At 33.2% G+C, this 26,860-nt stretch overlaps 1 protein-coding gene across 1 annotated transcript; it reads right to left on the reverse strand.

The window, feature by feature from the left end:
* Window positions 1-7,928: 7,928 nt before the first annotated feature.
* Window positions 7,929-21,949, reverse strand: LOC126728388 (GDSL esterase/lipase At5g45670-like). The gene is made up of 5 exons (XM_050434217.1): window positions 21,712-21,949; window positions 20,031-20,155; window positions 19,766-19,931; window positions 15,921-16,087; window positions 7,929-8,123 (listed from the first exon to the last, which is right to left on the reverse strand). Exons 1-5 carry the CDS (start codon window positions 21,947-21,949, stop codon window positions 7,929-7,931), a joined length of 891 nt encoding a protein of 296 aa, XP_050290174.1.
* Window positions 21,950-26,860: the final 4,911 nt, after the last annotated feature.

The raw sequence follows: 26,860 nt of genomic DNA on the forward strand, positions 1-26,860 counted from the left end.
AGTGTAAAAACATTTTACAAGATTTTGCATAGCTCTTATTGTTTGATTGAAAATATTTTTAGTTGGCCAATATTTTACCGTGAAACAAATACGGTAAAATGTGTAAAATATTGTAAAATTGTATTCTAAAACTTTTTAAACTAAAACAATGGGAATGTCCAATTAACCTTTCTTTACAAAATACAAAAAAAAAAAAAAAAACAAAAAAAAAAACAAAAAAAAAACAAAAAAAAAAAAAAAAAAAAACAAAAAACAAAAAACAAAAACAAAACAAAAAAAAAAAACAAAAAAAAAAACAAAAAACAAAAACAAAAAACAAAAACAAAAACAAAAAAAAAAAGTTATTAAACTAACTGCTACCAAAATTTTATGAGAGAGAGAGAGAGATGGTTTCATTGGGTATACAAAAGGTACGATTTGGTTGTTAGTGATGTTGTTTCGGCCTCCAATGACACCGCATGCCATCATAGATGATAGCTTCACTAAATTAAATAATGTGTAATTATGGTCTTTAAAAGTCTTAATGCTTAGAGCATCCACATTGGGCTTGTTATATGCCAAATGTAAGGCACATTTGGCATACAAGCCCAAAAAACACCAGCAACGGGAAGGTCATATGCTAAAATGCTAAAAAAATTTTGACATATAGCTACAGTACCATCTTAAATGTAAGATGGTATTGTAGCTGAATGGTATAAAAAAAAATATTTTTTAATACTTTTTAACCCGGGAATTTCTCTCTCCTCTCTCATTATTTCTCTTCTTTTCTCTCTCTTCATACTCTCGTTCTGCTCTCTCCTCTTCAAACCCAAAACCCATACAATTTCAATACTTCCTTCCTCTCTATCTCAGAGCAGTTTGTTTCCATCAAAAAAAAAAAAAAATCTCAGATCAGTTTGCTATGGATTCCAATGGGTTTGTTATGGATTCCTTCCTCACTCTTTCTCTCATCTCACATCTCTCTTTCTCGTTCAAGGCTTGCACTATAGCTGGGTTTGGTTCGTGGTCACAGCATGGAGATCGGTGGATCGGTGTGTCGGTGAATCATGGGTCAGGTGGTGGCATGGGTTTGGATCGGTGGAGATTGGTGGGTTGCCAATGTCGCCAATGATGGGTCGCTCAAGATCGCTGATGATGGGCTAGATGTGGTGTGATGTTGGCGGCGTTGGTGGCGGTGTTGATCTAGTGGCGCCGTGGGTCAAATGGTTTCTCCGATCTGGGTTTTGTGCTTTCGCCGATCTGGGCTTTGTGCTTTTGCCGATCTGGGTTATGTGTGGGTTTTGTGTGTGTTTTGCAGTGAGGCATGGATTGATTTTTATCTTTTGGGCTCAGATGGGTTGGATGTGGCAGTGATCTGGTGGTTTTTTTTTTTCGTTAATTTGGGTTTTTGGTTCCGGTGGGATTTTGGTGGGCAGTGGGCATGGTGGCGTGGTAGGCATGGTGGTGGTGGTGTGGTGATAATTGGAAATAGTTGGAAATAAATTGAAAAAAAAAATCGGTAGGTTGGTGAAACAGTTGGAAATAAATTGAAATTGAAAAGAAACTGAAAAGAAAAAAAAACTGGCAAATCGTTGGAAATGCAAGCAAGAATAATTGATTTTGAAAACAAAAAAGGTGACGGTTGGAAAAGTAATAATAAAAAAAGATTAAAAAATAATATTTTAATAAGATGGTAAAATAATAGAATTTTGGGATGGTGAATGTATTGTAAAATGGTATGGTATAATTGATAAAGTAGCTTTTTGGGATGGTAAAATAAGATGAGATTTAGGATCCGGATGTGGATGCTCTTAACTCTTAACTACTAGTTTCGTTTAGGCTTTCAAATGATATTGGAGGATAGTGTTTTAATTTTACGCATTAATAAGTTTCGATGACAGCAGCTAACCAATTGCGATTTTGGGGATTAATTAAAGGTCTTTTTTTCTTAAGTCGAAAGCTTTGAATTGCATTTAGCTGGGCATTACTGGTTACTACTATGTATTTTGGGAATTTCACGTAGCCTTTGTATAGTAGATTTGGCTTTAGCCTGTGGTGAGCTCGATCGGGTTTCATTGTTGGTTGAAGTGGCTTTGTGACTTGTGAGGTGGACTTGAATTTTGAAATAGTTTCCTACGAAGAATTGGGTGGGGTTTTTTTTTTTTTTTTGACTTGGACATGACAAAATAATTCTTTTTATTTGTAATATGTAATTTTAATATGAAATCCATAACTTTTTTTTTTGTATATTTTTCTCTTTAGTTTAATATGAAATCCAACTATTTTGTATTTTTTTTTCCTCTTTAGTTTAAATTTTAGAGTTATTTTCTTTTCTTTTCTTTTTATTTTTTATTTTTTTGTGTGGAAAATTTGAGTTATAAAGGATTCAATGGACATTTCCATTACCGTTTAAGGCTCAAAAGTTGTCCCCTATTGTCTTTACCCTGTAGAGTTGAACGTCATTGAGGCAAAATAATTCTTGAAGAAATTATAACAAAATGAAGATGACTTGAAATGAACATTTTAATATGCCACTTATAACTCTAGGAGAAAAGACAAGGCTGGACAACTTTTGAACCTTCACGTGTCAAATTAACTACGTACTAATGTTATCCTCTTCATTACAAATTTATAAATGAACAATTGCGAACAATAACATCAAGTTGGCTTTTTGAAAAAAACAATACTGAATACTTCAATAAAAACTTTAGGCTAAAATGCAAAATACTTCTTCTATGTTTCACCAAAATTCATTTCAATCCTGTAATTTTGCTTTCGTTTTAATCCTCTAACTTTCAAGTTTATTCAATTAAAGTATTTTCATCAACTTTTGTTATATGTTGTGGTTAATTTTCCAATTTTTTATATTTTTCTTCAAATTTTTTAAACTAAAAAAAATTTAATTAATGATTGAAAAGTATTTTCCAGAATTTTTTTTCAAAAAACTTTAACAAAAGTTGACGAAAAGACCTTAATTATTGAATAAATCTAAAACTTAAAAGGACTGAAATAAACAAAAGTAAAATTAGAGAACTGAAATGAATTCTAAAAAAATTTAGAAGATGGATTTTGCATTTTAGCTAATATATTTGATGTGCTGCATTAATTAAAAAATTAAGAACCCATCAAAAAAAATTTAAAAATTAAGAGCATATAGAAGCATGAACTTAAGCATCACCACAAGACTATATACTTTGGTTTTTCTTTCTCTAAATGAAATGGTTTGAGAAATTAGTAGGAGTCCAAATCTTCTGTCACACTTTATATGCTCTACTGTGTACTCCACCAAACATATCTAACCACATGGACATAAGATTATTAAACACAAACGGAAGACTTAACGGAGTCAATCTCAAACTTCCCAACTCACGTTCCAAACCCAAAACAAAAAATCACAGGACCACCATCAAAATCTCCAACCACAACCAATTCCACCACTATGGCTACCTTGAGAAGATGATGATGGTGAATCTTGACAGCAAAGAACAGAGCTTGCAAGCCTTCATGATCAAGCCAATACTCTGATTTTTTATTCTTTCTCACAAACCCATATGAGATTGTTCCTCTCAAACAAAATCCAAATCCATTGTACAGATCTGGACTGGGGGTTTTGGGGACTCCTTTGCTTTCTAGCCATTATTTTGATGTATAAAAGAGAAAATTTAACTGATGGGAGCTAGGATCTCGGTGAGTTTGGGTTTTTGTTTTGTTTTGTTTTTGATGGGTTTTTGGCCAAGAAGACAACCGTGGGTAGAAGAGTTGTCTTAATGAATGGATTGGGGTCATCTTCTCTAGCACTAGAGTTGGTGTTGGAATGTTGCAGGGGCTAAGATTTTTTTTATGCACCACTGTGGGTGGTGGTGGTTTTGTGATTTTATTTTTTGGTGTATAAAAATAGGGGTTGGTGGCTAATGAGATTTACTGATGTGATTCTGTTTTTTTTTTTTTTGGTGGTTATATGTTTGGTGGAGTATAAAGTACAGCATATAAGTCGGGACAGGAGATTTGGACACAGCTAGTAGTAACACTTAAGCCACACCGACCACATGAGCTATTAATGATCAGTGTCATCTATGAATTCTATGTGCCTCGCCATGTCCTTTTCAGTATCTTATAAGAAACTCTAACAAGGCTGCATTTTGGACAGCTGGGCCCAAATAGCACTAAGCTCAGAGAGTCTGAGTCATGCTGGCCATGCTTAATTTATCTCTCCCTCTTTCCCGTATGTTCTTTTTTCGGCTGTGTCTTGTTTCCATCTACTTATCAAAGAAGTTCTTAACATCTTATGTGCATTATAGGGTCTGGTCAACAATAGTGATTATTGCTAGGAAGAAGGTAAAATGGATCATCCACCCTTTGCCTCTTCATGATAATGAGACAGGTCATGGCTTCCAACTAAAAAAAAAAAAAAATTTGAAAGAGAATGCTAAAATTACTAGCAATTTTACAATAAATTGTTTATAAACAAATGTGATAACAAATGTGTTTGATGTTAAATTAACAATGTAAATAAAATTTTAAATTATTTTTTTGTTATTGTGATTAAAAATTGACACATCAATTTATAAAATTTAAATAATAAAAGAGGATAATTATAAATTAACCCACCTAAAATTAGGCCCAAATTTCATTTTACCTACTCACAGTTTGAAAGTGTTATTTTACCCACCCAACCTTTGCTCTAGTATTATATAATAGTTACCTATCTCATCACTTTCACCGTTTAAAAAAAAAAAAAAATGAAAACAAGATTTAAAAGTTAGAATTTTGTAAAAATTGATATCCCAAATTTAAACCCCATCTCCACCTATCAAAAATCACAAGAATTAAACTATTTAGCAAACTATTTGTTTGAAACTATCGTGAGCTTGGGAAAACAAGTTTGCAGAATTAGTGCAAGCAAAAGATCTCTTTATTGTGTTCATTGTCGAAACATGAACAGATGAAGTGTTATGATTGGTGGCTTGAATTATGGTGCATGTAAGCGCACCACATGGGATCATCTCACATTAGTGTTGGACACACTTTTGGAAGCTTACTTGAGATTACAAGTCCTACTAGGACTGCGTAATATTATCTACGTACAAACCCAAGCAACTTTGGTATTGATCTCTATCTAGTATCCTAGCCGACTTTGCCCAATATAAACATATATGTTATACGGCAATTGTGTGTATCAGTGCCGCAATATTAGAATAGGTTTCTCTATTCTCTGTAATTGTATAGAGTTCTAAGGCGTGACTTTGTTCTAGCGATTTTTAGGTTTTTCTAGTCACATGCTACTGGTGATTGAGAGCTCTTTTAGGTGTATTTGAGGTTTGGGTTTTGTGAGTGTATTTTAGTACCACCTTTGTAATCTCGTTGTTTTGTTAGTGAAACTTTCTCTTCGACTCCACCCGTAAACATAGGCCAAAAGCCGATCCACGTAAATCTTTGTGTTCCTGTGTGATTGTTTCTTTTGTCTTTCTATTTCTATTTTGCATAAACTCACTATTATTTGAATACATACACAACAAATAGATATTTACGCATCCGCTATTCTCAACAAATTGGTATTAAAGCTTCCGCTTTTACAACAAACTAGTATCAGAGCCTTGGGTTCTTTGTTTTGGGTTAAGATTGTTCATTAGATCTATTTGGTTGTGTTGTTATTGGTTCACTGGGTTTTTTGGTATGGTGACAAGGCTTTGTCGACAGCAAGATTTGAGATCGAAAAATTTAACGGGAAGAATGGTTTCAGTTTATGGCATGACAAGATGCGTGCTTTGTTAGCGCAGCAAGGATTATGGAAAGCACTAAAGGGCAAGAATGCTTTGCCAGCAACGCTATCAGATGAGGAAAAAGAAGATCTCTTGGAACAAGCACACAGTGCAATTTTGTTATCTCTTGGAGATGAGGTTTTGAGAGAGGGGTAAGGCTTAGGTCCAGTGCATGTAGTGCACTAGACCTGTTAAAATGGTGACATATGTTCAAAAGTGGACATGTATTACAATCTCAACGGGTTCAGTGCAACTGGACAGTGGACCCAAACCTTACCCCTGAGAGAGATTGTAGACAAAGAAACAACTATAGGATTGTGGCTTAAGTTGGAGAGTCAGTACATGACTAAGTCTCTTACAAATTGCTTGTACACGAAGTAGCGGCTATACACCATTCGGATGAAAGAAAGTACACCTGTTTCTAACCATCTTGATGAATTCAATAGAATTGTATTTTATTTGAAAATATTGAATGCAAAGTAGAAGATGAGGATCAGGCTCTAATTTTGTTATCTTCATTGCCTTCTACTTTTGAGCACTTTATCGACACCATGTTGTACGATTCTAGAAGAGATTCTATCTCGATTGATGATGTCAAAGATGCATTGAATTCTAAGGAATTGAAGAAGAAGGTTTCTGAAAATTGGGGCGATAATTATGCTGATGATCTTGCTGTTAGGAGTAGATCAAATAGAAATGGGTCTAGTAGTAATAGAGAAAAATCTAGATATAGTAAGTGTCACTATTGTAAAAAGGAAGGACACTGGAAAAATGAATGCACACTACTCAAAGAGAAAAATGAGAACGATGGTACTTCAAATACTAATAATGTAGCTAGTGTTGTGGAGTTTAATTTTGTGGGTGACTGTAACATCCCAGTTTATATAAAAATAAAAAATAAAAAAGTGATGGTCATATTTTTATTTGCATTCACACGTGCCCACCTACCGCACCACACAAATATCAATCATATCTCTCCCTCTTTGGCCAGTCAACTAAGGTCTTCTAACCTTTTTTTTTTTTCTTCTCAACACAACACAAACTCTCCTCTCTTCACTCCTTACACTCTCCCATGGTACATACTCCACAACACCACTTCCACCATCATTTTTTCGGCAAGATCACCGGAAAATTTTTAAGAACTTATAAGCACCTTCACATCCTTTTTTGGGATAAAAATTTCTAATCTTTTTTTGTGGGTTTTACACTTTTGCTTGAGGTTATTTTTTATTAGCCAAAATGTAATGATCCTTTTGGTAAATTAATCAATTAATTAGCCAAGTGAAATTAATTAGATTCAATTTCATGCAATAAGCGTGGTAGCACAAATAAATCACCAACTAAGTTAAATACAGCGGAAAATAAATTTGACACAGATGATTTGTTTACGAATGGAGAAAACTATCAAGGCAAAACCCCACCGAGTGAATTTAAGATCACCACTCCCAAGAATCTACTATTATCAAAAGAAGCGGTTACAAGTAAAAGGAATCACAGTACCTAATACCAACCTACAATTGAACACTTACCTCAATACCCAATTGGACTTGTAATGTAACAGCAATCTCTCCTTTCAATGCACAGCTCCCAATATGTGACTAACCAATGATACATGAATCCTAGTACGTGACTAACACACCAACCTGAGGAAGATATTGGCTACAAAGTTTTTCAGTTCATCTAATAATGAAGATCAAGAAGCTCCTTGGTTACAAAACTCTTGGCGCAAAGATGCAGTAGCTTCTAGAAAGAATATGATGAATTAGGACAAATTGTCTCCGGTCACAATATGCATGTACTATCACTTTCATCAAGTTACATCACCTGTAACGGCCCTTAAAATAATCATTATATATGTCTAGAGTTGTGAGAAAAGAAATCCTACACAAATACACATGGATATGCGTGAAATCAGATCTAGAAATTCTAATTTCGTAAATCTCAACAAATACAGCTTCTGTCGAGCTTCAACATTAAATCTCAATAGATATGATTCTGTCGAGATATCTGTCGAGTTTTAATGAACATCACTTCTTCACTTATTTCTTAGTCAGACTTGCATGACTTTAATACTAAACTTGAACACTTGTTTTTTGAAATACTAAACCCATCCTAAATCTACCCAATTACAAGTAAAGTGCATTTTGTCAAAAGATTAACCAATATACATAACATATGTCTTTAACAATCTCACATATGTCCTAACAATCTAACATATGTCAAATTATCAACTAGTGATATAAGTTGCTGGTTAAATAAAGTGACCGCAGTGTTGATTTCTTCTACACACGCTTTGCCCTTTGTGCCATATAAAGAAATTGAATTTGGAGTGAAGCCTACTACTCCCGCTCCAAATAGTGCAAACTTCCTCGCTCCATTATGGTACAAAGTGTGAAACAAAAAGAGGGGAAGGTGGGAAATTGTTCGGAGATTGTCAAAATATTACAATTAAGGTGAAAAGAATGAAAGAATATATTGCACCTAAACCACTAACTGACCTCTACTGGTGGCTTGTGTTGTAATTCTTAGGCATGAAGTAGTTGTTAATGTAATCATTATTCCCCATTCCAACTGAATATAAGCACTTGTTTAGGTACTTGATGGCTGAGTACTTATTTCCTAGTTTTTTAATAATGCGTGAGACTGTAACCCAGTGATTCTTCAACTGCCCACAGCCTACCAAAGCTGATGCAATCACCCTGCATGTAGAAGTTTAGTCATGTATTGATAGGGCTAGCCCAACAAAATTTGGGGCTTAAGACAAAAATTTTATATGGGGTCTTTTTATACGTAAACATTAATTAAATAAAATTATATAATATTAATTAAATTAAGACTAATTTGATGTAAATACAGAAATTGGTGAATAATACTAGCTAAACTAAGGTTAATTTCAAATAGAAGATTGAATATTATAGTTGAATCAAAATGAACTTACTTTAACTTGGATATATGGTTATGCATAGTTAAGTACAGTTGTAATCTAAATTTTAATTTTATATATTCTTTTTAAGAGAAAGAGATAGATAGATATTATTTGGTGTTTGGCTTAATAGGAGATTAGTCATCATTGGTGATTTATCACATTTGCAGCATTTTATTTGAAACATCTTAGGGTTTCAATTGGGTTAAATTTTTTTTGGTCTCCTATTTTAAAAGCCTTGTTAGAAATGAAAATAAAAATACTAAAAATACTACAAAATGTTCACAACAAATGTGATTATGACTGTAATTGATGAATTTCAACAACTTAATTTATTTGTATTTAAATTACTTTTTTTATGTGATTGATGATATGTCAGTTAAATTTATAATAAAATTTGTGGTAATTTTAGCATCACTCTTAAAAAAAAGTACCAATAATTTAAAAAATGTTATATTTTTATAAAATTTTGGGCCTTTTACTAAGGGAGATGGGCCTTTTTTTTAGTAGGGAAATTTTTTATTTTGTTAAGGACATATTTTATGTAATTGGCTAATCTTTTGACAAAACGCACTTTACTTATACTTGGGTAGATCTAGGATGTGTTTAATACTTCAAGAACCATGTTGTTTAAGTCTAGTATTAAAGCCATGAAGATTGAACCAAGAAACAAGTGAAGAAAAGCTGTTCACTAAAACTGGACAGATAGCTCGACAGCTGCGGACAGATATCTCGACAACTACTCGACACCTCTCGACAGCTAGGCTATCTATCGAGCTCTTCAGTTGATTGTTATCACAATCTCGACACCTCTCAATAGCTGGTGGATCGATCGAGAAAGCTCATGTCTCCTTGACAGCTCCTCGATAGCTTCTCGATAGTTGTATCTGTCGAAGTTTAAAGCTTGACACCTCCTCGACACCTCCCGATCAATCGAGGTTATGGGAATTCAGATTTTCAGATTTGATTTTCGGCCCATGCTGACATGTATGTGTAGGGTTTCTTTTCTCACAATCCTAGACCTATATAAGGCTTATTTTAGAGGCCGTCACATATGAGAATACAAGGAGAACATATGCAAAAGGTGACCGATTCCTTATTCTCTCTGAAAGAAGCTATTGCGTTTTTGCGCCTTAGGGTTTTGTAACCAAGTGCTTCTTGATCTTCATTGTTGATGAAGTGAAAAACTTTGCAGCCAACAATCTTCTTCTAGTTGGTGATTAAGTCGCGTACTGGGATTCGCGCAATTGGTTAGTCACGTACTGGGATTCGTACATTAAAAGGATGGCGTTCATATATTGAAGAGTTCAGAGGTTCTGAAGCGGTAGAAGGTTTCTACTGTAAGTTCATCTACGAGGATTGTAGAGTCTAGGGACAAAAGTTTTGTACTAAATCTGAAACTTCTCTTTTCTATAGTGCATTGCTTTACGGGAAGGTTTCCCCCCAGATTTTTTACTGTGAAACTAGTTTGTTTCATTGGTTTTCCTGGGTTATCATATCGTCTTTTTTTTTTTTTTTTTTTTTTTTTTTCCACTGCATGATTTTGACATGATATTGATGTTTGTTTGTTTTAACAAGTTTTATTGATAATAAATCTAATTAGCAACTTGGATTTAAAACTTGTTAATTCTATCAACCGGAGTCTAAATTTCCCAACAAGTGGTATCAGAGCGAGTACACTCTGATTGGATTAATTTCCTGAGTGTGATCCTTGACCCCTGTTGTCATGGATCGTGGACAATCTCTTTTGATTTCTCCTTTATTTGATGAAACTAATTATGCGTACTGGAAAGTTCGTATGAAATTTTTTTTGCAGGCTCTAGGTGAACAGGTATGGCAAGCTGTTGAAGTTGGCTGGATTAAGCCAAAGGAAGCGCCGGTGGATTGGGATGATGCAACAATCATAGCGGCAAATTTCAATAGTAGGGCCTTGAATGCTTTGTTTTATGGGGTGACCAATGAGGAATTCAAGAAAATATCATCCACGGAAGTTGCCAAGGAAGCATGGACCATTCTTGAGACCACCTATAAAGGTACCCAGGCAGTAAAGACGGTGAAGCTTCAAAGACTCACTAATAGTTTTGAAGAAATAAGGATGGAGGAAGATGAGACATTTGATGAGTTCTATGCTAAACTCAAGGATATTGTGAATTGTGCTTTCAATCTTGGAGAATGTATTGCGGAATCCAAAATTTTTAGAAAAATCCTTAGGTCCTTACTTGAAAGATTCCATGCCAAGATCACTATCATTGAAGAAGTGAAGGATATTGATCAAATTCCTTTGACTGAGCTTGTAGGGAACATTCAAACCTATGAGATGGGATTAGGCTCAATGGGAAAAGGTGGAAAGAGTAAAAACTTGGCTTTTAAGGGTATAGAGGAAGAGATTGAGGACTCTGAAGATGAAGATGAAGGTGATGATAAGGATGAGGATCTAACCTTCATAACTGATGAGATTATCAAGCTTCTTCAGTTCAGGAAAAAGGATAAGGGCAAACCTCCTAGGAAATCTAAATCCTCTAGGAAGAGTAAGAATGAGAATCCCCTCATCCAATGTCATGAGTGCAAAGGTTTTGGTCATATGAGGATAGAGTGCCCAAACTACCTTATGAAGGAAAAGACCAGGAAGTCAGAAGATAAAGGGTTGGTTGCTACCTGGAGTGACACTGAGAATGACTCTTCTGACGAGTATGTGGATGAATGTCGTCACGTTATGGCATTTGCTGCCTCAACCGATAAGTTGATTGTGGAGAGTGTTAGTGATAGTGAGGTTTCTTTTGATGATGAAGTACCCAAGAAGATGACCCTTCAAGAAGCCTATGATAAGCTATGCATTGAATTCATAAAATCTGAAAAGACTTCTCATCTTTGTAGAAAAGAGCTTAATGAGGTAAAACTGAAAAAGCAGATCTGTTAGTCAAACTAGATGAGACTACAAGGTTAGTTGAGACTCTTGTTGTGAAAAACACCTCATTAGAAGAGAAGGTCAAGAATCTTGAGGTTGAGCTTAGTCAAGCTAGAACTCAAATAGAGAGGATGTCTAGTGCAAAGCTTGATGAGGTATTGAGTGCTCAAAAGCCTAGTTCTGATAAGACCGGCTTAGGATATGCTGTTTCTTCCGGCCCCTCCTCTTCTACGGCTTCTGGATCAAGGACTGTCTTTGTGCCCCAATCAGAGAAAGGTGATAAAGGTATGAAATTCAAAACTGATTTGTCTAATTCTAAATCCTTTGTTAGACCTCATGTTTGTCACCATTGTGGTGTTTCTGGACACATTCGTCCTAATTGCTTTAAGTTGTATCCTTATAACCAATTGTCCAAACGATCACAGGTTTCCTCTCAAGGATCTACACCTTTGTTTGGAGAGTTATTAAAAGTTTTGAGCTTTTTAACTCAATTTCAAGAGAATTTTAATTCTTCTATGTCATTTAGTAGACATACTAGGACACGTGCCTTTTCATCTTCACGGCCAAAGACTCGTACTGTGTGGGTGAGAAAGGAGCTTAAGACTTAATTGTCTTTTTATTTGTCCTATGCTTTAATTCTTTCTATCTAAAGTAGGACTCTCTTTGCTTGATTTCTTATCTGTTTTGGAATCATGCTTTCATGCCTCTGCACCCTTCTATCATGCCCTCACGCATTTTCATCTTTCTTTCATGCTTTCATGTTGTTTGTCTGTTTTTGTTTGGTTGTTTAGTTTTTATTTTGTTTTGTTTTCAAAAAAAAAAAGGAAAAATCAGAAAAATACAAAAACAGTGTGTGTTTTGTGTACATTGGTACTTGTGTACCTTAGATGGCCATTGAAATAAAGTCTTCTAAACTTTGTATTATTTGTAGCTTAAATGAGTATCTCTATGCACAACTAAGCAAGTGAGTTTTGTGGCTCTTGTTAGTGATGAATAAGATTAAGTTATCTCTTATACTTAACACTCGTATCACTCTTTTTTACGGGAATGACTAGAAAATCCTAAGAGAAAGGTATAAATAACCATCTCACCACTGTTGCCCGCCAATCATGTATGACACCTGTATGCTTCGGCATAGTAAAAGTGCAATGTCAATGACATTTGTGTGCTTAGGCATAGCAAAATTGGAATGACAAATATCATTGGGTATTTCTTTTCTCTCTCTTATATGCCCATGCATGATATGCTTAAAAAAAATATGCATAGAAAAATCAAAAGCAAAAAGATCAAAAATGTTTTAAAAATGATTGCAAGCTTGTATTCTTGGAGATGTGAGAGTTATAGGATGTACCTCGAAAGTGATAGTCTCCATCAAATAGTTATGATTGTGTGTGAGTTAAAGTGATTTTCTCATATCTCAAATCGTCATAATATGTATACACTTATGCAATCTTGCGATGTTTTTTACACACAACACGCAATATTCTTTGCTACTCTTGATTCATGTGCAGGTACAATGTGATTTGGCCATCACAAGGTTTTGTATGTGTTAATGTATGCTCACTAAACTATCTTAACTTGTTTTTGGAATATAAAATTGGTTAGACTTATTTAATGTGTGTGTGTGTGTGTGTTTTGGGATCTATGTGCATAACATTTTTCTTGTTGAAAGATTTGTCTTTCACATGTTTTACATCATTCTTTTATCTTGTTATCCATAGCATCTTGTTTCATTACATTCATGCATTTTTATGAATTCTTTATGCCCCCTTGATCATCTTTATATTTCTCAGGTGAAGCATTCTAGCTTCTTGTACCCTTTGTCAATCATAACAAAAAGGGGGAGAAATTGTGGAGAAATTGTGGTTTCTTTTTTTAAGATTCTACATGTTAGGGGGAGAAATATATACCTCTGTAAGGGGGAGATGTGTTTCATCTTGTTAGGGGGAGTGCTTACTTCCTTGTTCTTGTACCCTGGGTCTTGTGACCATGTTTACATACATTGTACTCATCTTTGATATATATTTATATGTTGATGTATATCTTCTTCACCTATCTCTACATGGGTTGTTTCTTTTCTTTCTTTATACACATGCTTCATATTACTTGTATGCAATCTATTATTTCTGTTTCACACTAAAATGCCTTGATGAGTTTTGTTTAAAGTATTTCAGAAATACAGGTTGTCCAAGTCTACTTGCCATAAACTCTCTTCTTGCAAAGTTTTTCAAGAGTTTGTGTTAGGATAGATTTTATTGTATTCAACAAGTGAATATGAGTTGAGTGATTTATGACTTCTCTCATATGTTCATTTGTTTGTTATGGTTTTGTCACGGATTGCCAAAGGGGGAGATTGCTAAGGACATATTTTATGTAATTGGCTAATCCTTTGACAAAACGCACTTTACTTGTATTTTGGTAGATTTAGGATGTGTTTAATACTTCAAGAAACATGTTGTTTAAGTCTAGTATTAAAGCCATGAAGATTGGACTAAAAAACAAGTGAAGAAAAGCTGTTCACTAAAGTTGGACAAATAGCTCGACAGCTGCGGACAGATATCTCGACAGCTGCTCGACACTTCTCGACAGCTAGGCTATCTATCGAGCTCTTCAGTTGATTGTTATCGCAATCTCGACACCTCTCGATAGCTGATGGATCGATCGAGAAAGCTCCTGTCTCCTCGACAGCTCCTCGATAGCTCTCGATAGCTGTAAATTTAAAGTTCGACACCTCCCGATCGATCGAGGTTACGGGAATTCAAATTTTCAAATCTGATTTTCGGTCCATACTGACATGTATGTGTAGGGTTTCTTTTCTCACAACTTTAGACCTATATAAGGCTTATTTTAGAAGCCGTCACATATGAGAATACAAGGAGAACATATGCAAAAGGTGACTGATGCCTTATTCTCTCTGAAAGAAGCTACTGCATCTTTGCGCCTTAGGATTTTGTAACCAAGTGCTTCTTGATCTTCATTGTTGATGAAGTGAAGAACTTTGCAGCCAACAATCTTCTTCTAGTTGGTGATTAAGTCGCGTACTGGGATTCGCGCAATTGGTTAGTCACGTACTGGGATTCGTGCATTAAAAGGGTGGCGTTCATATATTGAAGAGTTCAGAGGTTCTGAAGTGGTAGAAGGTTTCTACTGTAAGTTCATCTACGAGAATTGTAGAGTCTAGGGACAAAGGTTTTGTACTAGATCTGAAACTTCTCTTTTCAATAGTGGATTGTTTTTCGGGAAGGTTTCCCCCCAGGTTTTTTACTGTGAAACTAGTTTGTTCCATTGGTTTTCCTAGGTTATCATATCTTGTCTTTTTTTTTTTTTTTTTTTTTTTTTTTTTTTTTTTTTTTCCGCTGCATGATTTTGACATGATATTGATGTTTGTTTGTTTTAACAAGTTTTATTGATAATAAATCTAATTAACAACTTAGATTTAAAACTTATTAATTCTATCAACCGATGCCTAGGCCTTGAGCCGGCACTGCGTATTGATGACCACTTGTGATGCATTCATACAAAAGTTGATACGACATATGGTTATTTATGAATAACTTGGACTTGATTGGAGAAAGTCTTTGTTTATTATTTTCGTTTATCTATTAAACGAGCCAAGGCAAGCTAAGCCCAAGTTCAAGTTTAACGATTAAATATAATAATTTATTTGTGAACAAGCTTGTAAATGTGAGGCTCGATTTGAATATATATATATATATATATATTAGTACATGTTTGTATTTATATATGTATTAAAATATATTTGCAAAAGCTCGATTAGATTGTGTAAATTTGTAAAATTTTATGAGATATTAATTTATTATTTTTAATTTATTGATAATCTAAATAATATATTTCATAATAAAAGGTACCCAGAATATATAACCATACAAAGTATTATTGAATTCTTAATTTTTGTATGTTCATTAACAAAAATCATTCTCGAATTCTTCAACAAAAAAAAAAAAAATCTCGAATAATATAATTCGATTATATCTAGCTATTATTGATATAGATTTGTGAAAAATTAAAAGTTATGATGTTTACTATATATAGAGAAAGAATTAGTTTATTAAATAACTCGTGAACAACTAATACAAATTCTCATTTCCACTTTTTGTGTTTTATTTTATTTTACACCAATCATGTTAAGTCATTTGTTTTTTTTTAAAAAAACTTTGGTTACTTCATAGAAAAATTCAAATAAATACATAGTAAGTTATGATTGGTGAAATATAAAATGGAACAAAAAGTTGAACACAAAATGGAAAAGAAGATTTGTATTAAGCCATGCTTATCAAATATATGCATCTATATACCAATTTAAGATCAAGAAGTTAATTGACCAAATAATTACCAACTGATTCCCAGTTTCTTGGCGAATTCCTGCTGCACCAGATGCATAATTCACACCTTGAAGTATGTCCGAGTCATTAGCAGTTGCAAAGGGTGGAATAAGCTTGTCGAACCCTAAAAGTTGAGTTGTAGAGAGAAAATTTGCAGTTGGCATATATGTACAAATTTCTAACATAAAACAGAGCAAAACAAAATAAAAAGGCTAAACATGAAGCCATGTTCAGAGAAAGAGAGAGAGGCCTATCATATCAAACATGGTTAGGCCATTCGTAAACCTTCCTGTTGGGCCATTAGGGAAGTTAATACCATATGGCGGGTAGTTTGCTTTAGCCTTTGTTTGAAGCAAGTTGTTGTTGACATTATCCGCTAATGAGTCTCCAAAAATGAAATAACAAGGTACTTGCGGCACTACAAGAACGTGAAGTTGCAGGTTTAAAACCACCACAAGAGAAGCAAATACCAATTCCCACGTTTTCATCTTGCCCCACAATTGTGAAAGAAAATGGGAGGTGAATATATATGTATAGACAAATCCAAAGTGCATCTAAGGCCGACTGTTTCGTTGTAGAAAATGATAAATTTAGAAAGGCATATATTAGGCTAATAATCTAATTTAATTTGTTTAATTCAAAACAGCACGCGACAGCCTAGATTTGGTTCTAGGCAAACTGTCGTTAACTTTGACTAAAATTTAATTGAGCCAAAGCCCCCCCCTTTTTTTTTGTCAATGATACATGTACGGTTCACATCTAAACTCACTAATAATTTCACATTTTACTTTCCAATAATTGCCCATTGTATCAACTATTTGTGTAAAACAATTTGGGTCTTTAGCAATTTCCTTTATTGGTTACCGATATTGAAACTAGCTCTATGCTAATAAAAACGCAAACAAGGAAGCAGGGTAATTTTGGTAGTACTATCTTAGCAAAAAAGAGAAACATTAATTTTCTACGTTTTTTTTACTGGTCTCACCAACCAATTGGGGCTTTTTGCGCACAACTAGTGTGGATCCGTAAGTTTATTTGGTATTCTATATGCGTGTACGGTCACCATGCTTGGTAATGAATGTATGTGGTTGTAGTCGATTGTGCTGGTTATGGCTTTGGGTAATGGCATGGCAACAACTCTATCTCTGAGAGAGAGAGAGAGAGAGAGTAAAAAGAATATTTAAATGGAATAGTGAAAAATAAATAGAGAGTTTGAAGTATGTAAAATAGTAAAAGTGAAGAAGGAGCTTGCAAATAGGGCCTAGTTTGCACCAAATTTGTCAACCCAACCCAACGCTTGAAGTTGGCTTTTGCGTGGCTTGATGGGTTGTTTGGAACTTTCTTTTAGCCTTGAGTTAGGTCGGGTTTGAGTTAATAGCTTTTCCAATGCATCTAACCCAACCAAATCAAACATATATATGAATTTATTTTATAACACTTATTTTGATAATTTGCTTTAATTTATATTGGTATTTTGATTAATTTAAACTTTTGTAGCATAATTTAGCCATATGAGTGAATTGTAACAAATTATTGAGCATAAATAGTTAATGAATTTCTTTTTTAACAATTTATTTTCACCATCTACGAGTGTTCTAGTTATTGGTTGCTGGGAATCTTTGGAAGTTCAAGCCAAAAATCCAAGTTTTACTTAGTGACTAGCGGTTGGTTGCTCAACTAAGATTGTTCTATAGAAGAAATAACTCAGTGAAGTTAGATGCTAGCAAGCGCTCAAAAGGCTTAAGTACTTAGGGAGATGTAGGCTTGGAGCGTATACTTCAATTTTGTACCACATCTATTCTACAATGGATTTCCAAGTGTGTAAGTCGACAAAGAGGTTTTTTTTTTTTTTTTTTTTTTTTTTAACTGGGGTCTCCAATTTTCTCTTCCAGAACACACTTTAGTGTTTTTGTGTGGTTTGACCACTTTTTTTTTCCCCATCACTTTAAATTGCTTTACATTCAATTTTAATTACTTGAATATGTTTGCAATGGAAATTGGTTAATCACTTACATTGGACATCATTTGTTAAGTATGTTTAAAAGTGGTTAAGCCATAAAATTGTTTGTTGGGGGTCTAAATATTGTGCTAGTTTGTGTTAGCTTATCTTTCAATATCCAAAAAAAACCTTTCCCTGAATTCCTATATCAAGTCAATAATCAATGTCATGATCAAAAGCATGTTAGGAAAGACGGTAAAAACAGATATGCCCCTCTTTTACAAAATAAATATATAAATCAACAGTCACCAACTGGTCATGAAATTATCTCATCTGCTATATCATGGTTCGTGCTTCTTCGCGTGCTTTTTTCTTCCTCAGCTTTGTCCATCAAAGCTTGAATCGACGTGTAGCTATATCATATTTCAAGTTGCATTTCATTATTATATCTTCTTTTCTGTCAATATTAGCTTGGAATTACTCTTCACTAGCTAGCAACCTTTTTCACCTAAAACACTTTTTTTGTCTTGCACAATAGAATAGGTTCGGACGTACATTAGGAAACAAACGAACAAAAGATAGGTACAAGCCAAATGAAATAATTGAACATGTTGCATTTTAGTGGGGACAAGTAAGTGTTTCATTCATAATCAACTATAAAGTATATCAAGAATATCTTCTGGTATGCCATATTGATGTGGATAGAATTACTTTGGCAGTGGTATATGGCTGAAATTGTTGAAGACTGAAGAGTGAAGCATAATTTGAACATTATTTGAGGACATAAATCTGGACAATGCAATATAGCCTCTAAACAGTTAAAATAAACAATTGAGGAAGATATTCATATCGATATATCTACATTTTCCAATGTATTTTATTTCCTTCACATTTCAAAATTCTGAGACCAATTAACCAATAGGGATGATCTGGAGCGCACAAAGAAACAAATTGTGAGACATCGAAAGGTTCATTTCTGAGAATATATAGCATTGTTAATTAAGAGTTAATATAAGACACCAATCCAAAAGTTAACAACTTTTTCTTCACCAGGAAACTAAAAACTCAAATAAAGCATAAGAGAGAAAATTTTGATTTTTTCACTTGGACGAGACTACAAGTAGACATAACAATTTCGAGGTTTTTTCTTGGGTTTTCTTGGAGAATCAAGGATAATCTGTGAGGCTTGGATTGTAATTCTCTTCCTCTTCCACAATATCATAACTTCATTGAATCAAAGATAATTTCTTGGACATGATGACTTCATTGAATCAAAGATAATATTTTATATAGTGTTTCATGTCATGTGGATCTCAAATATTGGGTATAAACTTGAGAAAATCTATAAATCTATTTATTATAGAAGATTTATTTGGAGTTGGATCCTTTTTTTTTTTTTTTTTCGTCATTTAAACAATGTTTCATATCAATCTTTGGTATTCTTGTGTGTGATTGATGTGTTTTTTTTATTGGTGTGACCAATAAGAAAACACATCAATCACACATAAGAACACCAATCATACACACCAATATCCATGCTAGATATGGTTCCGACATTTTCAAAGAGATAAAAGAATGAGGAAGATTAACAAAACATTAACCCAAAAATACCAAAACTTTTGAGCTAGAGATAAGATGGTATTAGGAGGGAGAAAGAGAGAGCAAAGTATAATTTAAAATAATAAAAATAAAAATAAAAAACTCAATGAGGTTTGGATCAATTCAAAACACACACACGTGCTATCAATTTTGTATAGTTGACTCTTGAGGTCTAGGAATTGACTAAATTGACCCTTTACTCAAAATTTTCTCATCTATAACTTACAGAAGTGGTCGTGTACGTGCACTACACGTGACCACTATATTACTAAGAAAATCATTTTTTCATTAAAATTTAATAAAACTCAATTTATAATGTGGGCATGAAATAGTTATTAAGATAGTCATTGCTGCCCAATCCAATTGAATATATACACTTGCTCAAATAATCTGCAGCTGAGTCTTCATTCCCTAGCAAGTTTACCACTTGTGAGACTGTGTTTTGGTAGTTTTTCACATGCCCACTGAAGCTAATCCTACCTCCCTACAAAGACAAAAGGGATACATAGGTGAATTATATGTATATAACACAATATGAAGTCATATTTGCTAGTTAAAAAAGAGAGTGCATCAAAATAGTTACCAGTTGCTGCCCAGTTTCGTCTCTAATTCCAGCAGCTGCAGAAGCATAATTCACTCCTTTCAAAATGTCTTGGCCACTTGCACTTACATAGGGAGGTATATAATCATCGAAACCCAAAAGCTGAGCTGTGTAGATATGGAAAAGTATTTTTAGATTTCCAACATGGTGTATACTCAAATATTATGAGTTCAATTACTAAGCTTGGTGTAATTTTTGATTAAAAATATCGTATCCAAATTGCATGGTAGCAACCTTACTCTCAATTCACATAACTATTTCTTAAGTAATGTTTTTGTGTTAATATACGTTAAGGACATTTTTTTATGAATCATAATTTAATGAATACAGATCTGGAAGCAAAAACTTTCCCTATCAAAATTTACCTTTTTTTTTTCCCTTAATATTTTTGTGAAGGAAAATAAAAGAGAACATCTATATTTATATATATATATATATATATATAAATATAAACACAAAAAATTTGATAAAAAATTTCATAATTGCTGATGTGACCATTGCTCCAAATAAAAGCTTTAATTTCATATTTAATGCATGTATAAAATCAAAAATCATGTGCAACGTAACTAGGCCGGCACACAGCTCAAGATAGGTACAATAAATTACTAACTAATTTGGGACAAAAACTACGATTACAAAGGAAAATAACACATGCTTTTATTAAAGGATTATAATCAATGCACACATGTACCCAAATATTCATTCATCAAAAAATATTAATTTATATATGGCTGACCATTATTTTCTATTCTAACTAACAGTAATTAGAGTAACTAAAAAAAGACAACCCAAAATCCTCTTCAGGCCAAAAAATAACAATAATAAATAAAAAGGAACCAAATTAGGACTTATGGGAGCAAGATATACTCTATGAAGTCAGTTGAGAAACTGGAAAAAAGAAATGAAGATCTTCTCAAAAAAAAAAAAAAAAAAAAAATGAAGAAACAATTTGACTACTTCACTCGATTAACTCATTGATTTTTTTTTTTTTTCTCTTTTAGCAACGAATATAAGCAATCATATATGCCCATGACAATGGTATTTATTTCTTGAAAAATATTCAGCATGAAATGAATTTGAATAGTCACCATGTGTCCTCTAGAACATGACAATCTGCTCTTTACTAAAGACAAGAAAACAAAAATAAATTGCTGTTCCCCTAAAACGGAACTGTCATTTTTACTAACAATAAACCTAAAAAGATAATTTTTTTTCTCAACTAATGAAATGGCATGTTATATTAAGGGTCTGTTTAGGTACAGCTTATTTTGTAGAAAACTGAAAACTGAAAACTGAAAACAATAAAAAAATAATAAAAAATTTACTGTTCATTAGCCAGGTACTGTTTATTGGCCTAAAATGCGCTGTTCATATCCCATGAACAGTGCAATAGGTGCTGGTTTAAAAAAATAAATAAATAAATAAATAAATTTGAAACATATACACACTGCATTTCAACCAAACCCCAAACGCTACCTAAGTGCATAAAAATTATGTTTGTAGTAAACCATATAAAAATTAATATTGTTTTTTTTTTTTTTTTGAGAAACAAAAATTAATATTGTTCTAATCACAACTTATCAAGAAGTTGATAGCTTTAGTGCCTAGCTAACAAAAACGTTTTCGTTTTTAAGCTAAGTTTAGAGAAAGAGAGGGAGCTCACCAATCACATCAACAGTGGTTTTCCCATTGGAAAACCTTCCAGTTGGTCCGCCGGGGAAGTCGATCCCATATGGCAAGTAGTTTAATCTAGCCAACGATTTGAGTTGATTATTATTGCCATTATCCGCTAATGAGTCTCCAAAAATGAAATAACAAGGTACTTGCGGCACTCCATGAACATGAAGTTGCAGGTTTAAAACCACCACAAGTGCAACAAATACCAATTCCCACGTTTTCATCTTGCCCCGCAATTGTGAAAGAAAATGGGAGGTTTTTTTTTTGTTTTTTTTTTTTTTTTTTTTTTTTTTGAGAATCTAAAAAGAAAATGGGAGATGAATATATATGTATAGACAAATCCAGAGTGCATCTAAGGCTGACAGTTTCGTTGTAGAAAATGATAAATTTAGAAAGGCATACATTTAGGGGCGGAGCTAGGAATTTTTGTTTGGGGGGCCAAGTTGCAACACTAATATATTTATCAAGACAACCCCATACACACACATAAATACTCATGCTTTTTTTTATTATATACACAAACTTTTTTATTTGATAAGTTATATATATACACACACCCAACAAAAAAAGAGCTTAATATTTTCAATCAAAATTATGTTTGATGGCTATCTTCCATAAAATTAATAAAATACATTTTCACAATTTTCATAGTGAAATTCTTAAAAAGTTTCATTTTCTATAAAAATTATCAAATTTTATACTAATGTAAGTAAAATTATTCAATTGAACTAATGTAATTTTCAAAAACAAGAATGATCCAAAACTTGGAGGAACAAATTAGGCTCCAAACATATTTAAAACTATTTTGCTTTAACACATTATGTGGCAACTAAAGAAACATTTCATGTGTAGTTTTAGTGACAATAATTTTTTAATGAGTCAATGACTTGTTAATCTCCACATAACAAGTTGAAAAAGATAAATTCAAACATGTTTGGTGCCAAATTTTTTCAAATATTTAACAGATATAAAAGCACATTTTACAATAAAAAATAGAATTGCGAAAAAAAAAGTTGTCTCTATAACTATTAGACCAGTTAAATACTTAGGGGGGGCCAACTCTTATTTTTGTAGACTAAATTTTGAAAACATTAAAATAATTATATATATTTAAAAAAATTTCAAAATTTTGGGGGGCCCATGGCAACCCCCCCCCCCCCCCCCCCCCCCCTTCAACATGGCTCCGCCCATGCATACATTAGGCTGATTTGGTTCAAAACAGCACGCGACAGCCTAGATTTGGTTCTAGGCAAACTGTTGTTAACTTTGACTAAAATTTAATTGAGCCAAAACTCCCCTTTTTTTTTTTTTTTTTTTTTTTGGTCAATGATACATGTATGGTTCTCATATAAACTCACTAATAATATCACATTTTACTTTGCAATAATTTCCCACTGTCTCAGCTACTTGTGTAAAACAATTGGTGTCTTTAGCAATTTCCTTTTTTTGTTACCCATATTGAGACTAGCTCTATGCTAATAAAAACGCAAACAAGGAAGCAAGGTAATTTTGGTAGTACTATATCTTAGCAAAAGAAGAGAAACATTAATTTTCTATGTTTTTTTTACCGGTTTCACCAGCCAATTGGGGCTTTCTGTGCGCTACTAGTGTGGATCTATAGGTTTATTTGGTATTCTATACGCGTGTACGGTCACCATGCTTGGTAATGAATGTATGTGGTTGTAGTCAATTGTGCTGGTTATGGCTTTGGGTAATGGCATGGCAGCAACTATATTTGTGTGGGTGATTAGTGAAAGAGTGGAGTTGTGGTGAGAGATTGAGAGAGAGAGAGAGAGAAAGAAAGAAATAGTAAAAAGAATATTTAAATGGAATAGTGAAAATAAATAGAGAGTTTGAAGTATGTAAAACAGTAAAAGTGAAGAAGGAGCTTGCAAATAGGGCCTAGTTTGCACCAAATTTGTCAACCCAACCCAATGCTTGAAGTTGGGTTTTGCGCGGATTGATGGGTTGTTTGGAAATTTTTTTTAACCTTGAGCTAGGTTGGGTTTGACTTAATAACTTTTCCAACTCATCTAACCCAACCAAATTAAACATATATATGACTTTATTTTATAACACTTATTTTGATAATTTGCTTTAATTTATATTGGGGGAAAAAATTGTCAAATGCCCTTTTCGGGCAAAAATAGCAGCTCTTTACCCCCTTTCCCAAACTAATTAGGAAAATGCCCCTCTTTTGAAACTGGATTTGTGATAAATCGAGTTAGACCCTATAGCGGCGTTTTTAAGGAGTCTATAATGACATTTTCAGGACCTATAATGGCATTTTGTAACTCGACCTCTATGAAATCTAGTTATAGGTAAAAAAAATAAAAAAAAAAATTGCCTATAACTGGATTTCATGGAGGTCGAGTTACAAAACGCCACTATAAGTCCTTAAAACGTCACTATAAGTCCTTAAAAATGCCGCTATAGGGCTCTAGAATTTTTTTTTTTTTTAAACTCGATTTATCTCAAATCAAGTTAAAAAAGATGAGCATTTTCCTAATAAGTTTGAAAAAGGGGGCAAAACACTACTTAGTTTGGGAGAAAAGGGAATTTCCCCATTTTCTCCTTTATATTGGTATTTTGATTAATTTAAACTTTTGTAGTATAATTTAGCCGTATGAATAAATTGTAACAAATTATTGAAAAAATTGGCATAAATAGTTAATGAATTTTTTTTTTTTAACAATTTATTTTCACCATCTACGAGTGTTCTAGTTATAGGTTGCTAGGAATCTTTGGAAGTTTAAGCCAAAAATCTAAGTTTCACTTAGTGACTAGCGGTTGGTTGCTCAACTAAGATTGTTCTTAGAAGAAATAACTCGATGAAGTTAGATGCTAGCGAGAGCTCAGAAGGCTCAAGTACTTAGGGAGATGTAGGCTTGGAGCGTCTACTTCAATATTGTACTACATCTATTCTACAATGGATTTCCAATTGTGTAAGTCAACAAAGAGGTTTTTTTTTTTTTTTTTTTTTTTTTTTTTTTTTTTTGAGGGATCCAATTTTCTCTTCCAGAACACACTTTAGTGTTTTTGTGTGGTTTGACCACTTTTTTTTTTCCTTCACTTTAAATTGCTTTACATTCAATTTTAATTAAATATGTTTGCAATGAAAATTGGATAATCACTTACATTGGACATCATTTGTTAAGTAGGTTTAAAAGTGATTAAGACATAAAATTGTTTGTTGGGGGTCTAAATATTGTGCTAGTTTGTGTTAGCATATCTTTCAATTTCCAAAAAAACTTTCCCTGAATTCTTATATCAAGTCAATCATCAATGTCATGATCAAAAGCATGTCAAGAAAGACGGTAAAAACAAACATGCCCCTCTTTTACAAAATAAATATATAAATCTACAGTCACCAACTGGTCATGAAATTATCTCACCTGCTATATCATGGATCGTGCTTCTTCCTGTGCTTTTTTCTTCCTCAGCTTTGTCCATCGAAGCCTGATTTAACGTGTAGCTATATCATATTTCAAGTTGCCTTTCATTATTATATCTTCTTTTCTATCAATATTAGCTTGGAATTACTCTTCACTAGCTAGCAACCTTTTTCACCTAAAACACATTTTTTTTCTTGCACAATAGGATAGGCTCAGACCTACATTGGGAAACAAACGAACAAAAGATAGGTACAAGCCAAATGAAATAATTGAACATGTTGCATTTTAGTGGGGACAAGTAAGTGTTCAATTCATAATCAACTATAAAGTATATCAAGCATATCTTCTGGTATGCCATATTGATGTGGATAGAATTACTTTGGTAGTGGTATATGGTTGAAATTGTTGAAGACTGAAGAGTGAAGCATAATTTGAACATTATTTGAGGACATAAATCTGGACAATGCAGTATGGCCTCTAAACAGTTAAAATAAACAATTGAGGAAGATATTCATATCAATATATCTACATTTTCCAATGTATTTTATTTCCTTCACATTTCAAAATTCTGAGACTAACCAATAGGAATGATCTAGAGCGCACAAAGAAACAAATTGTGAGACATCAAAAGGTTCATTTCTGAGAATATATAGCATAGTTAATTAAGAGTTAATATAAGACACCAATCCAAAAGTTAACCACTTTTTCTTCACTAGGAAACTAAAAACTCAAATAAAGCATAAGAGAGAAAATTTTGATTTTTTCACTTGGACGAGAGTACAAGTAGACATAGCAATTTCGTGGTATTTTCTTGGGTTTTCTTGGAGAATCAAGGATAATTTGTGAGGCTTGGGTTGTAATTCTCTTCCTCTTCCACAATATCATAACTTCATTGAATCAAAGATAATTTTGTGTTTCATGTCATGTGGATCTCAAATATTGGGTATAAACTTGAGAAAATCTATAAATCTATTTATTATAGAAGATTTATTTGGAGTTGGATCTTTTTTTTTTTCGTCATTGAAACAATGTTTCATATCAATCTTTGGTATTCTTGTGTGTGATTGATGTGTTTTTTTTATTGGTGTGACCAATAAGAAAACACATCAATCACACATAAGAACACCAATCATACACACCGATATCCATGCTAGATATGGTTCCGACATTTTTCAAAGAGATAAAAGAATGAGGAAAGATTAACAAAACATTAACCCAAAAATACCAAAACTTTTATGAGTTAGAGATAAGATGGTATTAGGAGGGAGAAAGAGAGGGCAAAGTATAATTTAAAATAATAAAAATAAAAATAAAAAACTCAATGAGGTTTGGATCAATTCAAAACACACACACGTGCTATCAATTTTGTATAGTTGACTCTTGAGGTCTAGGAATTGACTAAATTGACCCTTTCCTCAAAATTTTCTCATCTATTACTTACAGAAGTGGTCGTGTACGTGCACTACACATGACCACTATATTACTAAGCAAATCATTTTTTCATTAAAATTTAATAAAACTCAATTTATAATGCATGACATGTGCGTTCAATTGATCCATCTCTGACAACTCCGTTGGCTTCTCACCATCTCTGACAGCATCATCAGCATCTTCTCACAACAACTAAGGAGTTGGTTCTTTTGTTTTGTTTTTTCTTGTGTTGTAATGGGATTTTAGTTGATTGTGATAGTTCCTATTCTTCTATTTGTAATATTCCAAGGTGTCATTGAAAAGAAAATG

This window comes from Quercus robur, chromosome 5 (genome assembly GCF_932294415.1).
Source record: "Quercus robur chromosome 5, dhQueRobu3.1, whole genome shotgun sequence".
NCBI classification, from domain to species: Eukaryota; Viridiplantae; Streptophyta; class Magnoliopsida; order Fagales; family Fagaceae; genus Quercus; species Quercus robur.